Here is a 17888-nt window from a genome sequence, read left to right as displayed (position 1 = left end):
CTATCTCTAGCAGTAGTCGCACACTTCTCTTCAGCCTTCATAAGATAAAACATCCGGTCAGGCGTACATCCTGTTAGGTAGCTTTCAGAGTCAAAGCATTACAGCTATTACCACAGGCGTAACACCTAACAGAACAACACTGTTAACCACTACTACGATAATACTTGTTACAATATCTTAAAAGTACATACCGATTGCCGTTTTATTTTAACCTGAACTCTCTACATTACTTTTATTTTGGAAGTTGAGGAGCCGGCCGCCACATCCCGGAAGTGTAATCCACCACTGTGTGTTACGTGCTCCTTGTGCGGCGTTTTGGTGTGCGGGTTAAGTCTACTGTGTGTAATTTCGGATATTTTGTTGTGTCGTCGTGGCATGTAGATAAAAAAAGAGAACTCGGTTGCAATGCAGATCCTCACGCCTTGCGTTTACTGGGCTCAGCGACACGGAGAGATTTATCTCCGAGTGGAGCTGAGCGATACCAAGGTAAAGTACAGTGTATTCCATCTGCCTAGCAGCTTCCAGCTTTAACTTGGCCGTACTACATATACATTCAGAACTCATATATTCTGGACAGATTTCTTTTCTTTCTTACTTGCTTTCTCCGCGAATGGATTGCATTATTTTAGGTATTGCGTTGATTTTCCCCAAAGAGGGCTTACCAATGTTTTTGAAAAGCATGATTCATGCGAAGGGCTATACTCATACACACTTATGAAACAACAAATTTGCCCAAATTACCTTGAATTGTGTCATTATTAATAACGAACGTCATTCATCTTTTTGAAGTCTGTGATCATGTTAATGATTGCACACAACAATTCAAGGTTGTGATATAAAAAGCAATATGCAACACGCTATTTCTATAATCTCTGCAAACGTGTTTACATTTTTAAATAATCACCCTCGACCCTAAGTGGTTCATATAATGGATGAGTGGGCTTGTACAACATTCCTCGGATCTCATAATGTCCCATCACTCGAGAGCTATTTTAGGCTCACAAATGTGGCAATGCTTTTATGTTGCTTGAAACTTTGCTGTGAAGTCATCCCTTATACTGTAATGCCTTACGGGGGCATATTTAATAAGGGATATCCTGTATTGCATTGACCAGTTGTCATCTACAGAGACGTTATCGTCTTCTCGTTTTAATAATAAACCATTATTTGATAAATTTGGCTCATGCTGCCTTCATTTATGTTTACATATTTGTATATGTATATTTGTACATGTAAATTTCCCCAGTGTGGGACAAATAAAGAATATCTTATGAGATACTTGCTTGCTGTAAGCAACCCATTTCTCACAAACTCCTCGCACAGCATCTGTTTAACTAATGTCCAATAAAAGATGCATGGCTTAATGGAAGAGCTGGCTTTTGTTCAGGCTCTCCAGTGAAGACTTGAAACAGGATGACAGTGACGCATTTGTTCCATTTATTTGTTACACCTCAATAAAAATGAGAGATGGATGAACAGTAACATCCTTTACATTGACAATGGCGCAAGTCTTTAATGAAATTCAGATTATATTGTCTTAAGTTTGGATCTAAGTTAATTTTACTGTGTGTCTTTCAGAATCTTGAAATCAACCTGCAAGACAACACAATTCAGTTCAGAGGTTTGTATGTGCATCTTGGTGTTTTTGCTTACGTCTTCACACTATCTAAAGAAGCAAAATGCAATGTGTCCAGTTAAAGTATGTTGCTCTACAGTACCTCCTTATTAGGTTTAGTTGAGACTAACTGTAGCGTAACATTTTTCAAATATTGTTGGAATCATAATGTTCTTGTCTTTTGCAGCACAAGGCCATGGAGCTAAAGGAGACAATGAATACAAGTTTAGTTTGGAATTTTTGGAAACCATTAGACCTGAGGTATTGTTGTCTTATTAATTTTATTCTTCACTTTCAGCTTGTTGTACTTCACTTGCTCTGTCTTTCTGCCTGCACTTACCAATCCAACTGCTCCAATTACCTGTCTCCCCACAACACGATATATGTTTTGAGCAGCCCTTATATGCAAACATTGAAAGGAAATTGGAGAATTGCCCTATGATTTAGTCGATACGAACATTTTGGACTCTGGAGTGCTTGCTCTCCCATCGGGTGTTTTTATTTTTATGTGGTCTGCACGTCCTCTCCACTGTTATGTAACCGCACAGGCCGAAGCACTATTTTGCTATCATGTCAAAGCCAAAAGGCAAGCAGCAGTAGTACAATGCTCACAGTGTTACCACCAGCATAGCCAAAAGGCAAGCAGCAGTAGTACAATGCTCACATTACCACCAGCACTGGCTTCCAACAAGAATTCTGTAATAATGTCTAGTTGTCCAGTTGTAGGGATGTCCGAAACCACTTTTTTTTTTCCCAAAATGATGCCGGTGCGAGTTTTTCAACTCTTGAGTACTCACAGATACCAAGTAACAGATACCACTTTTACTTATGATACATACAATTTGTATTAAACCAATGACAGCTAAAAAAAGATAGATTTTAATTTATTTCTAACAAAAGGCAGAACAAGTCACTGCAATAGAGTATTTTAGTTCAAAATAAAACACAAACTACTCACTCTGATTTAGGATTCATTTGTAATAAATTAACAAAAGTGCAAAATAAAACGGACTTGTTTGAAGCAGTTATAGATGAAAAAGGAGAGAATCACAGTCTCCTTTCACCAGTGTCATCATGCTTAAAACGTGCATGACGTCCCACACGTCTGCTACAAACTAAATTTGAAAGTAAACCAGAAGCTCCAGCATCCATTGGCGAACAGAGAAATTGGTTCAATTCTCCTGTCCCATTGACATCCGCTTCAATTCCAAGTAGCAACTTTCAGTTCCAAATACACATTTGCACTCCACGCAGACACGCCTCTCCTCATCTTCAGCTCCACCAGCCATCCATCTAGCTGCACCGATGCAGACTGTCCAACAGCGCCAACATCTCTGCTGAACAAAACGGGGCTGTGAAAAATGCTGCCCATTACAGGCACAAAAGAGCACAAACTTCCCGGGGCTGTCATGCGGTGATAGTCAAATAGCACTGACATTCTCCCCTCCCCCCATCGAAATCAGTGCTGACCTCCACATGCTCCTGAAAAGACATAACCATCAAGCACAGATTTTTCTCCATTGACGAATGTCGCGGCCAAAACGCTGAGAATAGTCCACACCGGGTCCACACGAAGGCAGAATACACCAAATGACAAAAACAACAACAAACAGCAGAGCTCTTGAAGAGCTCTTGAAGATGGCCGCCGACTATGGCGTCGTCATGGAGGAAGTTCAACTGTTCACTGTTAAGCATGTCACTTTAAAGTTTGAAAATAAGTCAGGGTGATACAGCCGGAAAATGTATCAAAATATTTCTTATCGTCTGATGTTGATCAATATTGATTTTTTTTTTTTTTGTCACCATCCAAAGGAAAAAAATACTACTTACACTACATATTACAAAATATAGATGCATACAAGTACAAAAAATAGGCAACGGATGATTATCGTCCTTTGTATAATTGGGTTGGGTGATTATTGGGAAACATAATCACGATCATTTTGACTGAGATTGAAACTATGAGTAATGAAATAGTTATTCACCGTTTGCAGTTGTAGTATTTATTCTACTAAAATTCATCAACTCATAACAAGAATCATAGCCTCATTACCATTTCGTCCCTGAACATTGAACACTTTATTCTTGAACACGCTCTTCTTTTTGTCAAGTACAAAATGACCATCATGTGAAACTGAAGCCTCTTCCCTTTTCATTCCTTTAATGGCTTGCGTCTTTGCACACATTGAAGCCTTGAATAAGTATTACCCTTGTGGTATGTTTTTACCATATTTATTTTATATTATTTTCACATGTCTTGGGTTTTCCATTCCATTCCATTTTTTTTCCCAAGATGGCGCCCGAGTAGGCAGCCGTCAGCAAGTGCTCTTCAAGAGCCTTGCCTTTGTTGTTTTTTTTTTTTGTTGTTGTTTTTGTGTTTGTTTTGTTGTTACGTAGACATGATGTGGATTGTTTTCGGTGTTTTTTTTGGCCACGACATTCGTCAAAGGAGAAGAATCTGTGCTTGGTGGTTGCGTCTTCTTGGCAGCGCGCGTGTACCAGCACTGATTTTGATCGGAAGGAATGTCTGCGCCATTTGACAGTCGGTGCTGGACAGCCCCGGGGCATATGTGTTTATTGTGCCTGTAATGGGCAGCATTTTTCACAGCCCCGTTTTGTTCAGCGGAAATGTCAGTGCTGTTGGACATTCTGCGGCTGGATGGATGCATGGCTTGAGGAGCCGACGATGAGAAGAAAGGAGCGTCAGCGCAGATGCGGATGTGGAACTGGGAGTCGCTGCTTGGAAATGAAGCGGATTTACATGAGACAGAAGATGTGAGCCAATATCTTTTTTCATCAATGGACGCTACAGCTTCTTGTTTGCTTTCAAACTTAGCTTGTAGCAGACGTGTGCACATTTTCAGCATGACGTCTCTGATCAACTGGTGAAAGGACAGTTTGATTCTCTCCTCTTTCATCTATAACTACTTCAAACAGCAAAGCGTATGCAGAAAAATTGGTTAAGATTGCATGACTGTGTCTTACGTGTTGTGTTGTATTATTTTGTCATATTATGTTAACTGTTCTGTTGATGGTGGCGTGGGCACCTGCAGCGGCTCCTCTCTCTCCTGTGGTTGAGAGGAAAGAAATTTCATCTGTGCTGTATGTTGCACATAGGGCACATTTGACAATAAAGTTGACTTGATTAGCATTTCAGTGGTATTTACATTGACTTTAGCATTAGTGGCTAGAGATATTTTAAAAACGAAGCATGTGTTGTATTTAAATATACAATGTTAAAATTCAAATTGATTTAATGAATCGAAACCTTTGTGCGTGATGAATATGCAAATAACAGAAATCAGGAAGGGGGGGCAAATACCTTTTTACGACATTGCATGTTCCTTCATCACCGTGTTCCTTTCAGATTGAACATAAGTCAACACAGCGTCAGGTAGACATCAAAATCAAGAAGCAGGAAGAGCGCTGGTGGGACCGCCTGACGCTGCAGGAGAAGCGGCCTCTCTTTCTGGCTCCTGACTTCAACCGCTGGCTGGATGAGTCCGATGCTGAGATGGAGCTTCAGGCAAAGGTAGAAAACTCACAGCCAGGCTGCTTTTCAGCACTCAATATTCCTACATCTGAAATTCCCTCTTTCTGTAACATAGTCGCTGTACTCTTCAGTTACGGAAATATTGTTTCTGTATTCACCAAGACATATCAACCAAAATCTTGACAGAAAATTTTTCTAACTGCATTTATTATTCGAGTATTGATTTCATGTTTTGTGTTAAATGTTTTTAAGTAGCGCCTTAGGGGCGGCACGGTGGACGACAGGTTAGCACGTCCACCTCACATTGCAGAGGTCAGGGGTTCAAATCCAGGCTCCGGCCTTCCTGGGTGGAGTTTGCATGTTCTCCCCGTGCCCATGTGGTTTTCCTCCAGTTTCTCCCACGTTCCTAAAACATGCATATTAGGTCAATTGCACACTCTAAATTGTCCCTAGGCGTGATCGCGAGCGCATCTTGAGGATGAGTGATTTCGAGAAAGAATGGATGGACTTTAAAAACTAGCCAGACAAAAAAAAAAAATCTAATTCTCTGAGAGATGTGAATTTTGGGAAGAATAAAATGTTGATGTGTTATTTTTCTTTTAGGAGGAAGAAAAGATTAACAAGATAAGTGTGGAGTCAAGAGTTCGGAAAGATCGTGAGTCCTGATGAAATTCTCTCCTGCATACAAATCAAAAACTCAAATACACCACATGACATCATCACTTTCTGTTCATTTCATTCTCCTGCAACAGCCTACCTGGGCTTGAAGAAAGGCTACTTATTTATGTACAATCTGGTGCAGTTCCTTGGATTCGCCTGGGTCTTTGTCAACTTGACGGTTCGACTCTTCATTCTTGGTCGAGGTTTGTAAGGTTGCAGGCGTGTGCCCTGGCTCTCCATGTGGCACTACTTCTCCCAACCCACTGCCACAATCTTTTTCTTTCCCACTTGTATTTTATTGCTATTCCTCCGTTTTTCTTTCTGAATATTATTACTTATGAGAATGATGTGCAGAGAGATATTCCCTGCGCCAGTGTTGGGTATGGTACACATTACTTCTTCCACAAAATATTTGAGTTGCTCAGTCAGTTATTGCCTTGTAAAAATAATTAGTTACTCACCAGAGTAATGATAATTTTCTATTATGTTATATCTGTAGTGTAAAAGATGCTTAATAAAAACTATATATTTTAGAACATTTGGTATTTATTCAAACTCAGCTGATTTCAACTTGGCCACATGCATAGAAATAAAATTGCATAAAAATTAAATATTGAAAATAAGCAGGGCGGCCCCATGGGCGACTGGTTGGCGCGTCGGCCTCACAGTGCAAAGGTGCAGGGTTCGATTTCGGCTCCGGCCTTCCTGTGTGGAGTTTGCATCTTCTCCCCGTGCCTGCGTGGGTTTTATCCCGGGTACTCCGGTTTCCTCCCACACTGCAATGCCATCTTTTGGAGAACAGACGGAACAGAATCATGATATAAATACTCAGATCAAGCATCTTAAGCTCGATTGATGTACTGCTATATGGTGTCCGCAGGTGGTTCATTGCTTGGGACAAACGGTTCTGTACAAGTATCTAGTCTGCTTTCCTTGACGCAGGAATTTAGGCTGTTATTATTACACATGAATGTAATTTAATGTTGAAAACTACGTTCGATTGTGCGTGTGTGCACGAGATTACTATCACTGGTTAGGTTCGCCTATCTGCTCCGTTTCAAATGCATTTAATGCTTGCAGTCTCCATAACTAGGAAGTGATTATTCCCCATGCCATGCAGTCAGCAGTCAAAAAAACAAAATTCTGAGATATCGAGGACACCCAAGACATCCTCAACACATGCGGGACCAAGTCCAAGTATAAAGCAAGATTTTGCTGGGCCTCATTTACAAGATAATGCCGTTTCTTTGCTATTAACGTGGTTTGTATCTCATGCACTGATCTGCATTTCCCAGCTAACTATACTGAAAAGATAATTCATTAGATTGCTCGGTCACTCAAAAGTTAAAGTTACTTCTAACACCATTATCCTAACATAGCTTTATTCCCCACGGCACTTAACCACAGCACAAAACCAAGCCAGCTTTTTGTGTTTGTTTGCTTTGTTGCCCAAACGTGAATGCCTCTCCGTTGCTTTTTTTTTGTCCCCAGCTCAAAATGAGAAGAGAAAAGAACTTCACATCGGATTTATGTGACATAAAGACAAATAACAATCAGGCAGACATTGAAACGGCGCCACATGATGGTGTTGAGAGAGCTGCAGAGAAGCGAGTTGAGAGCGCACAGAGTGAACCATGGGGCGTGGGAGAGTGAGATACAAGCAGTGTGAGGCAGACCGAGAACAGACAGTTTGCTGCATCTATAGGCATTGAACAGTTATGCTTGTGATGTTGGAAAAAAGTCATTTGAATGCTTTATTTTAGCAGGAACGATGCAACCTTGCCTTTAAAAAAAATAGGATGCATATAAGATTTGCAGCTAATTTGCTGTCTTAGTCCCTGGTCAGGTTGTAGATACTGTAAAAGGAAAGGCTGTGCTGAAAACAATAACATGACAAATAAATAATACACAAACCAAATAATGATTAACTACAGTGAGTCAATTGACCATAGCATATGTGGATCTCTTCATTTTGAACTGCAGGCAAAAAGCAATGGAGATGAGGCAACAAGCCAGTATATAAAATACAGTATATTTGATGGCGATTGCTACACAATCCGCGCCCCCCCCCACCCCCCTAAAAAAACGGCCTGCAGGAGGTGTCCTACAGTGAGTAAAAGTCCTTCCTCAGGCTGCTTGAATGCTGCTGTGATCATGTTTCAGTTCATTGTCACTTGGTGTTCCGCTGCACTTGACCGAACTCCCAATTTGACATTCCAATGCGCTCTTTTCCATTTTTCAGCACATCAAACTGCTCTCAGTTCTGTAAATCCAACTTTAAAACATCTGAAAGCAGAAGCCCGTTTCGAGGGCGTCAAATCAAAGACTTAACGAAGCACGTGTTGTCGTGATCGACTTTTGAACTTGATTGAACCTGAGACAACAATTTTGGTTGGATTTTAGTTGCGGACATGATTAGCACGAGTTTGTTGTGCACGTTGATTAGCATGAAAGAAACAAAAAAGGTCAAGGAAACACTGAAGGGCCGTGTTGTCACAGATGTTCCCATTTGAAGAGTAGCAAATCACGAGGAGAGGGTGGCGGACAATTTGTTTTGCAAATGCCAGTGATTATTAATTATGATTATGGGCCGTGCCTGGTGCGATGCGCTGTTTCATCCTGGCAGCTTGTCTGCTTTTCTCACCGTTCCACAGATTCATTTCATGATACCTTCCACACCACAGCTGATGTGATGTACTTCTGCCAGATGATGGCCGTGCTGGAGGTGATTAATCCCCTGTTAGGCTTGGTTAAGACGGGCTTTTTTCCTGCCATGATACAGGTAAAGGGAAAACTCTTCCAATTAATCACTAGTTTACTCACTGGTTGATTGCATGCTGTTCCTATGATCACTCGTGAACATGTCCTGCCACAGGTCGCAGGGAGGAATGTCATTTTATTTGTCATCTTTGGCTGCTTGGAAGAGATGCAGAACAAACCTGTTATCTTCTTTGTGTTCTACCTGTGGAGCACCGTTGAAGTCTTCAGGTAAGCTATCCACACCGACACGCTGCTTTGGCGATGGCGATGACGATGACTGCCTTCTGGCTGGCGGGGTTTCTCACGCTTAGGTACCCTTTCTACATGCTGGCCTGCATTGGCACCGAGTGGAAGCTGTTGACGTGGCTCAGATACAGCCTTTGGATCCCACTGTACCCGCTTGGGGTTGTCGCCGAAGGTCATTACCTCCTGGTGGCTGTGTTGGTAAAAGGTCAACCCGGTCATGCCGTTTGTTGGTGACATCTTGTCTTCCTGCGAATTTGTGCAGCGGTGGCCGTGATTCAGTCCCTCCCCATCTTTGACGAGACACGCCTGTTCAGCCTCCCTCTGCCTGCGCTGCTGGGGCACTACTTAAGCTTTTCATACACTCTGCAGCTCTACTTGGTGCTCATGTTTCTGGGTAAGGCAACGACCACACACTTGCATCCTCACAGGCAAGCATGACCAAGCGGTGACATTTTTCCAAACTAAAACTAAAAAAAAAAAAAAAAGACACTTTGTTTTCAGGTTACATTGCATTAATTGCTATTCTGTGATTAGTGATGCTGATTGTGTAAGTGAGCTTGTAGTCCATCAACTAAATATTCACCAGCGTTTCTTTTCTTCCCCAGGGCTCTTCATTAATTTCCGATACCTCTACAAACAGAGGAGGAGACGTTATCGATCAAGGAAAAGGAAAGTTCACTAATGTAGGAAGACGTAACACATAGTTTGAGCCACAATACGTTTCTTTTTCCCCCCATTGCCTTTTCCATACAAGTCATACTGGTGAATATATTCTTGTTTGCCTCGATGGGAATTTCTTGATATTTTCTTTTCCTTAAATTGCTCTATCTATAAATTGCTCTATCTACAGTTTTACCCTACAGGTGATGTTTTTGACTGGCTCGTGTTTTGTTCATGTTTTGAGAGGATAAAACATGTTTTTTATAATATTATTTACATCATTAAATCAAATGTCTAGTTTTTCTTTTTCTTTTTCATCTGATATGATGTTCGAACCTGATCAGTTTCCTGCTGTTCTGTGTTTGAAACACAAGCAACACTGCTGTCATCTTGCAGGAGGAAGCTGGCAGGTTGAACCTTCCATCAGTAGCATAAATGAATTGATAAGGATTTCGTATTCTGAGATTGGCTGGCAACCAGTCCAGGATGTGCCCCACCTCTCTCCCAAAGTTAGCTGGAATATCCGTCAGCATGCCCTCAACCCGAGTGCAGATAGGCTGTATAAAAAAGTGATGATGGACTGGTGGATTATCTATTTTTTTTTTAAGTCTCCACCGAATGGCTTAATGCATTGTTGTTGCTAAATGTCAACGCACTTGAATAGTAGTCACACTTTCTTATGGTGTGGCCTGTTCATCGTGCCTCTGTAGCTGAGTTAATTGCATTCTCAGCGGCACCATTTTCATATGACAGCTCAATCCAAATGACTGCTGTTTGTCAACGCAGCATTTCCGTCCTAACACTCAAATGTCCAAGATGAGAAATTTGAAGTTGTATGCTTCATATACACGCAGCCTTACCATCCATCCATCCATTTTCCGATCCGCTTTATCCTCACAAGGTTCACGGGGTTCCTGGAGCCTACCCCAGCCCTCTTCGGGCAGTAGGCGGGGGACACCCTGAACGGGTTGCCAGCCAATCGCAGGGCACACAAAGAGAAACAACCATCCGCACTCACACTGAGGGAAAATTTTGAGTGTTCAATCAGCCTACCACGCATGCTTTTGGAATGTGGGAGGAAACCCACGCAAGCCCAGGGAGAACATGCAAACTCCACCCAAGAAGGCCGGAGCTGAAATTGAACCCGGTACCTCTGCACTGTGAGGTCGACGCGCGAACCTCTCGACCACGGGGCCGCCGCACTTAGTCTTACTTTGTGTATAATTTATTCAGATTCAATTAAAATGTCCATTTTTGGGAGGCAACTAATTCAGGGTGTACCCTGCCTACTGCCCGAAGTCAGCTGGGAAAGGCTCCAGCACCCCCGCGACCCTTCTCACTATAAAGCGGTTCAGATAATGGATGGATGCATTTTTGTGGAGGCCATTTTTTTCTGTTTTACACTGATTTACATTAGTTGTGTGTTTTGGTTGTTGAATGCTATGTTTGTATTTATTCTATGACCGTATTTTGGGAAACTCAAATAAACAACAAAATCTTATATTTAGGAAGCTGGTGTGTTGCTATTTCAAATACAGTAGACTAGTCGACGAAATGTTAGATGGAAGGAAGGATGTGAATGAAACGAATGTTTGTGTTCTGTCTCATACCTATAGGACACTGTTGAACACTGTACAAGGTGTAGTGTTCAAATTGGTCTAAAAGTTTGTTTTTATTTCATACTAATAATGTGCACAATATTTCCCTTTGGGATCACCATAAGCTGTTACTATGACACCCAATACTCTGTGGCATTGCTTGTTGGCTTTTTTTTTTTCTTGACTCCTTTACATTTAAAGACAAATCCATATTTCTACACCTTATTGCTTGTCACTTTTTTAACCTACTGTATTTAAATGATGACACCATGTAAAAAAGAGAGGTAATGTCAACTGTACTTGAGATACAGATGGGACTCAGATCTTGGGGCCTTGTAAGGCAAAAACCAGGGTCAGTAATAGAAGCATAAATGATGATGGAACAAATTTGGAAGAAGCAAGTTATTCCCCATCCGTGGACTTGTTTAGGAAGACTTATTGGTGTTGTCGGCTACAAGAATGATTTGTGGTGAAAGGGTTGTCCAGTTCCAGCCTAAAAGCCACCAGATTTGGTTCTTAACTAATTTAGCTTTTTTGTTTTGTTTTGTTTGCTCATGCAGGATACATTGTTAGTTTAGTCCTGATTACCTTGTCAGAATTCGGTTTGCAGCAAAGCTAATAAAATACGAAAACTAATTTGTGAATGCCAACTCTTGCCCCCATTGTTCCAAGTCATCAAAATGACTGGTGTGTGTATGATTAACTGTAAAGAAAAATCTTACCTTTGTATCATGTAAATTTCAGAGTTTGTTGCCTTTTACGTTTGCCTAGGCTAAAGGTGTTTAATCAGTAGGCTACTATAGCCTACTTTTACCAGATTTTGTAAATTATTTATATTATTTTTGAAACAATCTTGTCTACAGGTCTACTTAAAGTGACTGCTCCAGATGACTGCATCATTTTTGAAAATTTGAACCCTGTTTTGCATTACCCTGGTCACTTGATGACTGGTCAACAATTTTTTACATTTTTTAAAATCAGATATATAAGTAAACGTTTCAAGATGATTTTTTTCTGTACCATTTCTTAATCAGCCCTCGTTTTTCTTCTAGCTCATCTAAACTATTGTTATTGTATTATCACAATAATACAATAATAATAGTCTAAAATGTAAAAAAAAAAAAGACATATTTCGTAATATTTATGAATGGTTAGGTTCTGCTACAGGTGGATTTTTTTAACGTCATAACTACAAATTACAGCGCATGGTAAAATCCGTATTGAGCAAGCTTCGTGGGTCGAATATTAAAAAGAAAACATGAAAATATCTCAAAAACCTGATGTGCTTCGAAAAAAAATAGATTTTTAATCGGTGTCAAAAATACATTTAGGAACATAAAAGCATCTCTGGTTAAAATTTGTAGTCGACTAATCTAATTGAGAACAATGCTTAAGACAGCTGCACCGCGGTATTTAATTAGCTGAACGCCCGAAGGCTAATTATACGAGCGAGATGATCGTTTGTTTTGGTTGGTAAACAAAAATAAATGACATAAAATAATAATTTTAAAAAGTCTTGGCCACACTTATCATGACAGTACACAGCCCTAAATGCAGAGCGCAGATTAATGAGCATGACTGCATCTGCCGTCAATCAGCCGCCTGCAGTGTCATCGATATGAATGTTGGCTAATTGATACAGCCATATTTGTGAAAGGGAAAGTGAGAGAGAGGTGTTTGGCTCCAAATCCTCTTAGTGGCATTATGCTGAGCCTTGTTCTAGCCTTGACAAGCGGGGCGCCCTCGTAGCCCCCCCACCCCCCTCCCCCCAACCATACTCGGCGTCTCTTGAGTGGCTCAGGTGGCTTGAAGTGAAGCTCGCTCACGGGGAAGAACAGCCGAGCAGTAGGTAAGTCTGCTCGCTTTACACACTCAGTAAAATGTTTCTTTTATGGTTATCTTTCATTGTCGGACTGCATAAAAAAAGTCGTATTTAATTCTTTTTAAAATAATTTTAATTGTGACGTTGTTTGGCCGACTAATACCTCAATAACCATTTACACCATCGGTGTTCTTTACTGACGCGCGCTAATGTCCAAAATCGACCCGAACTAAAAAAATGTTTTGTGCGTGCTCACAGGGACCAAATTATGCGTGTAGTCATAGTAACAGCTGGCTGTTTGCATCTTTCGCTTCACCTACCTACAGCTATGCACTAGGAGGAAGGTATTTATGTTTGTATTGTTCTCACTGTTTTTCTTTGCTTCTCTTTGCTCTGTCACAGGTGGAAGTCGGCCACCATAAGATGAAACGTTTGGACTCATAAATGGATGTCTTTTCTCCACATAGCAGAAGAGGAACCATGAAGGACTGCATATGACGACATTTGCTTTTTTGACATGAGGACAATAATTGTGGCCCCTCGCCCGGGGAGATTTAGACGTAGTCGCGTCCTCTTTTTGACCTTAAGTGTGCTCTTGTGCTTTTTCTACATGCTGACCCTGAAAGCCAAGCTGTCAAAACTCAGAGTCTCCATCCATACGCGGGACATATTGGAAGAAAAAGGACTGGATGATGGTGCTGTAGAAGTCAGCTTTCGAGAGTTCACAGCACCCAATGCAACACAGGAGCGGGTCCCGGCACCGAAGAGTACGCAACCCACTTTGGTTATCGTCAACAGGACAGATATTGAGCAGTGTATTTATGTGGAACCGCAACCTCCCAAACCTCCACCAACCACCACAGCACCCACTCCACTCCAGCCGCCGCACAGAAAGGGCGAGTACCCGGAGGACATCTTCACGGTGGAACAGCGACGCCAAGGCTGGGTGGTTCTGCATGCCGTTGGGATGATTTATATGTTTGTGGCCCTCGCTATAGTTTGCGATGAATTTTTCGTTCCCGCTCTGGAGGTCATCACAAACAAGCTGGACATCTCCGACGATGTGGCCGGTGCCACCTTCATGGCCGCCGGCGGCTCGGCCCCAGAGCTTTTCACCTCCGTGATTGGCTGTTTTGTCTCCCACAGCAACGTGGGCATCGGCACAATCGTGGGCTCGGCCGTCTTCAACATCCTCTTCGTGATCGGCATGTGTGCCATCTTCTCTCGGGAGGTGCTGCACCTGACCTGGTGGCCGCTCTTCCGGGACGTGTTCTTCTACATCCTGGACCTCATCATGCTCATCATCTTCTTCCTGGATAACACAATGATGTGGTGGGAGAGCGTCATGTTGGTGCTGGGCTACATCAGCTACGTGTGCTTTATGAAATTCAACAGTCAGATTGAGCGTGTGGTCAAGACACAACTCAACAAGCACGTGAGCGTCGTCCAAGTGTGGACCACTGATGAGCCCGATAAGGTCAGTCACAATGACAGGAAACCCTTGTTTCTGTGTCTGTTGAAGTTAATACCTTGTGTTGCTAACAGCAGTCAATGACCGCTGAGATGATGTGTGCCCTGGAACTTGAGGGCTTAATAGAAGACAATACTTTGCCAGTAATGTACGATCCATCAATTTTCAACAGCACTTCTTATTCACGTCATGCGTGAGCCGGAGCCTATCCCAGCTGACTTTGGATGGCAGGCAAGGTACACGACCTGTGGACCGGTTGAAGTCAATCGCAGGGCACATATCTCATTCCCATTTACACCTATGGAGAATTTTGAGCGTCACATTAGTGGTTTTGGAACATGGCAGGCAGGAGAGTGCGAGGAGAAAACCCACGCAAGCACAAGCACAAGAACCTGACACCACCATAACTCTGGTAAAGTCTACTGCTTGTTTAGTGCAGGTTTAAGCAAGGACTGTGAAGTATTCACAATGTACTGTCACAAAATAATTCCCAATTTATATGCAATTTGTGATATGTGCATCTCGATCAAAACATGAAATCAAAACGAATATAATTGATACTTCTGTTAACACATAATGCTTGGAAGGCTCTGTTTTATTGAAACATGAAATGAGTTGGTAACTTTATTAATTTTGATTAATCAAAAAATCAAATATAAAAAACATGTTTTAATTTCTCTCCCTTTTTATTCAAAGACTGGAATGTTTTTTTTTTTTTTTTTTTAAACGCAGAGCGCAGAAAATGCAGTAACAGATTTCTTTTTTTCAGTTACTGGTTTGGTCCAAAACGTGTCATAAAAAGGAAAAAATGGTCATCATTGTTTTCCAAAGTGAAAACATATGGCTTACTTTGATTCAACACCAAAATAATATTGAAGCAAATGAGATGCAAGTAAGTTTTTTTCCATTACAGTGGTACCTCTATTTACGAAAGTCTCTTCATACGAAATGTTCAAGTTACGAAACGCCTCAACAAGAAAGTATTGCTTCTTGTTACGAAAGAAATTTCAAGATACGAAAGGTAAAAATACAGTAAGGCCTGCTAGTCACAGCTCCGAGTTTCCTGAACGCAACATAGTAATAGCTGCTCTGTCATTGGCCACTATCGAGCATCATCCTGGCATCCCATTGGCTAAGAGGGACCTCTACCATAGTGCCTATGTGTGTAGATAGAATGTGTTTGTGCAGTGTCCTCATCATTCACCCCTCGGGCCATGAGGTGTTCCGATAGTTTTACGTAAATGTGAATCACCCAGAAAAAGTGTTCACCAGTCGGGCGATATGCTGGTCTTTGCCTTGGACGTTTTAGAGAGATTGTTAAAAGCCGACAAAAGCAAACGTATATAAACAATAATAATATGTTATATATTTATAATATATATATAATATTATAATATTCATGAATTAAGAGTTAGGTTCAGCCACAGCTGGAATTTTTTTTGGGGGTGGGGGGGTGGAATGTTGTAGCTACAAATTATAACGCATGGTAAAATCCTTCTTGTCTCAACTTTTATAGATCAAACTTAAAATTTTTGAAATCACCGTCATAAATGTGTCGAGGCGCAGGGGTGTCTAACTCATTTTTGTTGCAGGCCAACTCAACTTAACTCAACTCAACTGTATTTATAGAGCACTTTCAAACAGCCATCGCTGCATACAAAGTGCTGTATGGGGAGCCAGTGAAGGGATGCCAGAGTAGGAGTTATGTGCGCCCTCTTACGAGTACCACCACGAGGCCACATTATAGTTACCATTTCCCTTGGAGGGCCATTATGACTGTGCAACCATATAAAGAAATCAAGAATACTGATTTATTCAACTATAGTTTAAGTTGCTGTTATGAGGATTTTGATAACAAGAAAACTTAGAATAGCGCTCTTATATATTACACACGAGAATTTGAAATTGCGGTACAGATTTTTGCAAGCATCATAGAAGTCAGCATGTTTGATGTGGCCCGCCACATAAAATGATGTGGCAAGCCAGATCTGACCCCGGGCCTTGAGTTTGACACCTGTGGTCTCGGGACACATAAAGCCATCTCTGATTAAAATTAGCTGTTGACCAGTCATGAGTCAGCTTTCATCGAGAACTAAACACATTTGAGAATATTTCCTGTCGAGAGGCTGCAATTCTGAGGATTTAGATTTTTTTTTAGGTCTCTAAATGATTATTCAATTATCCAAGATATGAATTGAAAAGAAACTCAGGGAATAAACTCACAACATAAAGGAACATGACTTGGCTAGGGTTCAGAGACAGATGAGAGTGGCAAAAGCAGTGATCCAGCAAAGACTAAAAGGAACCCGGGAACTAAATACAAAAACAGACGGCACAACATCGAACACCCGGACGAGAAACAATTGGCTGAGGGAGCTGATTGAAAGACACAAGGGACCGAGTTGACGATCATAGATGGACGCAAAAACCTAATGAGTTAGACAGGGAAAAAGAGACGCAGAGAAAACATGACAACACAACCAAAACGTGGACCAAATGTGGCAGAGATTTTTCAAATCCATTTCCAAAGAGGAGCGTTGATCTATCGTCAACAAATGTCTCTTGCAACAGACTTCATGTCATACAAAGTCCATTTTTTTGGTGTGCTTTCATGTGCACGCATTTGGAACTGTGTACCTTTCGCATCCTTTGTTAGAAGAACATTGCTTTGCAGTATGAGCAGGTGATGGCCTGTGTTTGTGTAAAGGCCTTTGATGCAGAGCAGAATGGAGTCCAGGTACCCGGCCGGCTGCCTCCGAAAATGCCGGTAGTGGTCGCACCAGCCGACGTAAATGAGTAATGGCTCATTGCGATGTTTTGATCAAAGCTCTTGTTCCGCAGATTGCCAAAACAAGACAGCCAAGTGGATGCATTTCGTATTCCAAACGGTTTCAAGTACCACCGGCACGTTCCGCTATTAGCATCAAGCACATTCACGGATTGCATTTGCTTCTTTACTCAAGTGTCTGTGTGAGCCCGCATCAGGCGGGTCGTAATTACTGGCATAGGTGTTCCTTGGATGCACACTTAAACATCCTCATCTCACATTTCCATATCGCAAATTGAGCTTTAAAAGCTTTTTCCATAACAGTCAGGAAAACAAATATTCAGTTATCCATTTCAATATCTATATCTATAATATAGATATATTCTATATCTGTATGTATGTATGTATGTATGTATGTATGTATGTATGTATGTATTTTTTGGAAACAGTTTAAAGTAATTGATTCTTGAATTGGTATCCAAAGTGAGGCTCCATCACCGCTACAACATTTTCTACTGCTTGGATAAGATGACCAAATTGTCATTGATTTATGCGCCCAGTCTAGCCACTGTAAGCCAGTCATCTACACTTTTATATGGTTGCGGGGGATTTTACATGCAGCCCACAACATCATAAATAATAATAATAATAATAATAATACATTACATTTATAAGCGCCTTTCAAAACACTCAAGGACACTTTGCAATCAAAACAAGAACAATAAAACCACAGATAAAATTATAAATAATAAAAGGAGAGATGAATTTAAACTGAATTTAGCGACTCGAAATAGTA

General features: G+C 41.3%; 2 protein-coding genes across 4 annotated transcripts in view; both read left to right on the top strand.

Annotated features, from left to right (window-relative positions):
- The first annotated feature begins 241 nt into the window (after window positions 1-241).
- On the top strand, window positions 242-10335 carry LOC109514439 (very-long-chain (3R)-3-hydroxyacyl-CoA dehydratase-like). Its single transcript, XM_019867559.1, has 11 exons — window positions 242-486; window positions 1579-1621; window positions 1803-1876; window positions 4983-5147; window positions 5712-5763; window positions 5861-5971; window positions 8423-8550; window positions 8644-8756; window positions 8840-8946; window positions 9037-9168; window positions 9380-10335. Exons 1-11 carry the CDS (start codon window positions 406-408, stop codon window positions 9454-9456), a joined length of 1083 nt encoding a protein of 360 aa, XP_019723118.1. The 5' UTR covers window positions 242-405; the 3' UTR covers window positions 9457-10335.
- Window positions 10336-12547: 2212 nt separating this feature from the next.
- The window catches only part of LOC109514466 (sodium/potassium/calcium exchanger 1-like), a 19954-nt gene continuing 14613 nt past the window's right edge, over window positions 12548-17888 (top strand). For 2 of the 3 annotated variants that reach the window (XM_019867597.1, XM_019867596.1), the window contains exons 1-2: window positions 12549-12881; window positions 13257-14331. In XM_019867597.1, coding sequence (XP_019723156.1) covers window positions 13372-14331 — 960 coding nt within the window. In that variant the 5' untranslated portion in view covers window positions 12549-12881; window positions 13257-13371. Of the gene's footprint in view, window positions 12882-13256; window positions 14332-17888 lie in introns of all 3 variants that reach the window. The other variant, XM_019867595.1, reaches the window with a different exon arrangement.

Source organism: Hippocampus comes, unplaced genomic scaffold (genome assembly GCF_001891065.2).
Source record: "Hippocampus comes isolate QL1 unplaced genomic scaffold, H_comes_QL1_v1.1 scaffold2, whole genome shotgun sequence".
NCBI lineage: Eukaryota > Metazoa > Chordata > Actinopteri > Syngnathiformes > Syngnathidae > Hippocampus > Hippocampus comes.
This window is presented reverse-complemented; position numbering and strand designations above follow the sequence as displayed.

What these genes read in the sequence shown, in the direction of transcription:
- LOC109514439 (XM_019867559.1), top strand. Translation starts at nt 406, where the DNA reads ATGCAGATCCTCACGCCTTGCGTTTACTGGGCTCAGCGACACGGAGAG. An exon ending in CAACACAATTCAGTTCAGAG is followed by an intron (nt 1,622 to 1,802) that starts GTTTGTATGTGC and finishes TGTCTTTTGCAG; the next exon opens with CACAAGGCCATGGAGCTAAA. An exon ending in TTTTTCCTGCCATGATACAG is followed by an intron (nt 8,551 to 8,643) that starts GTAAAGGGAAAA and finishes GTCCTGCCACAG; the next exon opens with GTCGCAGGGAGGAATGTCAT.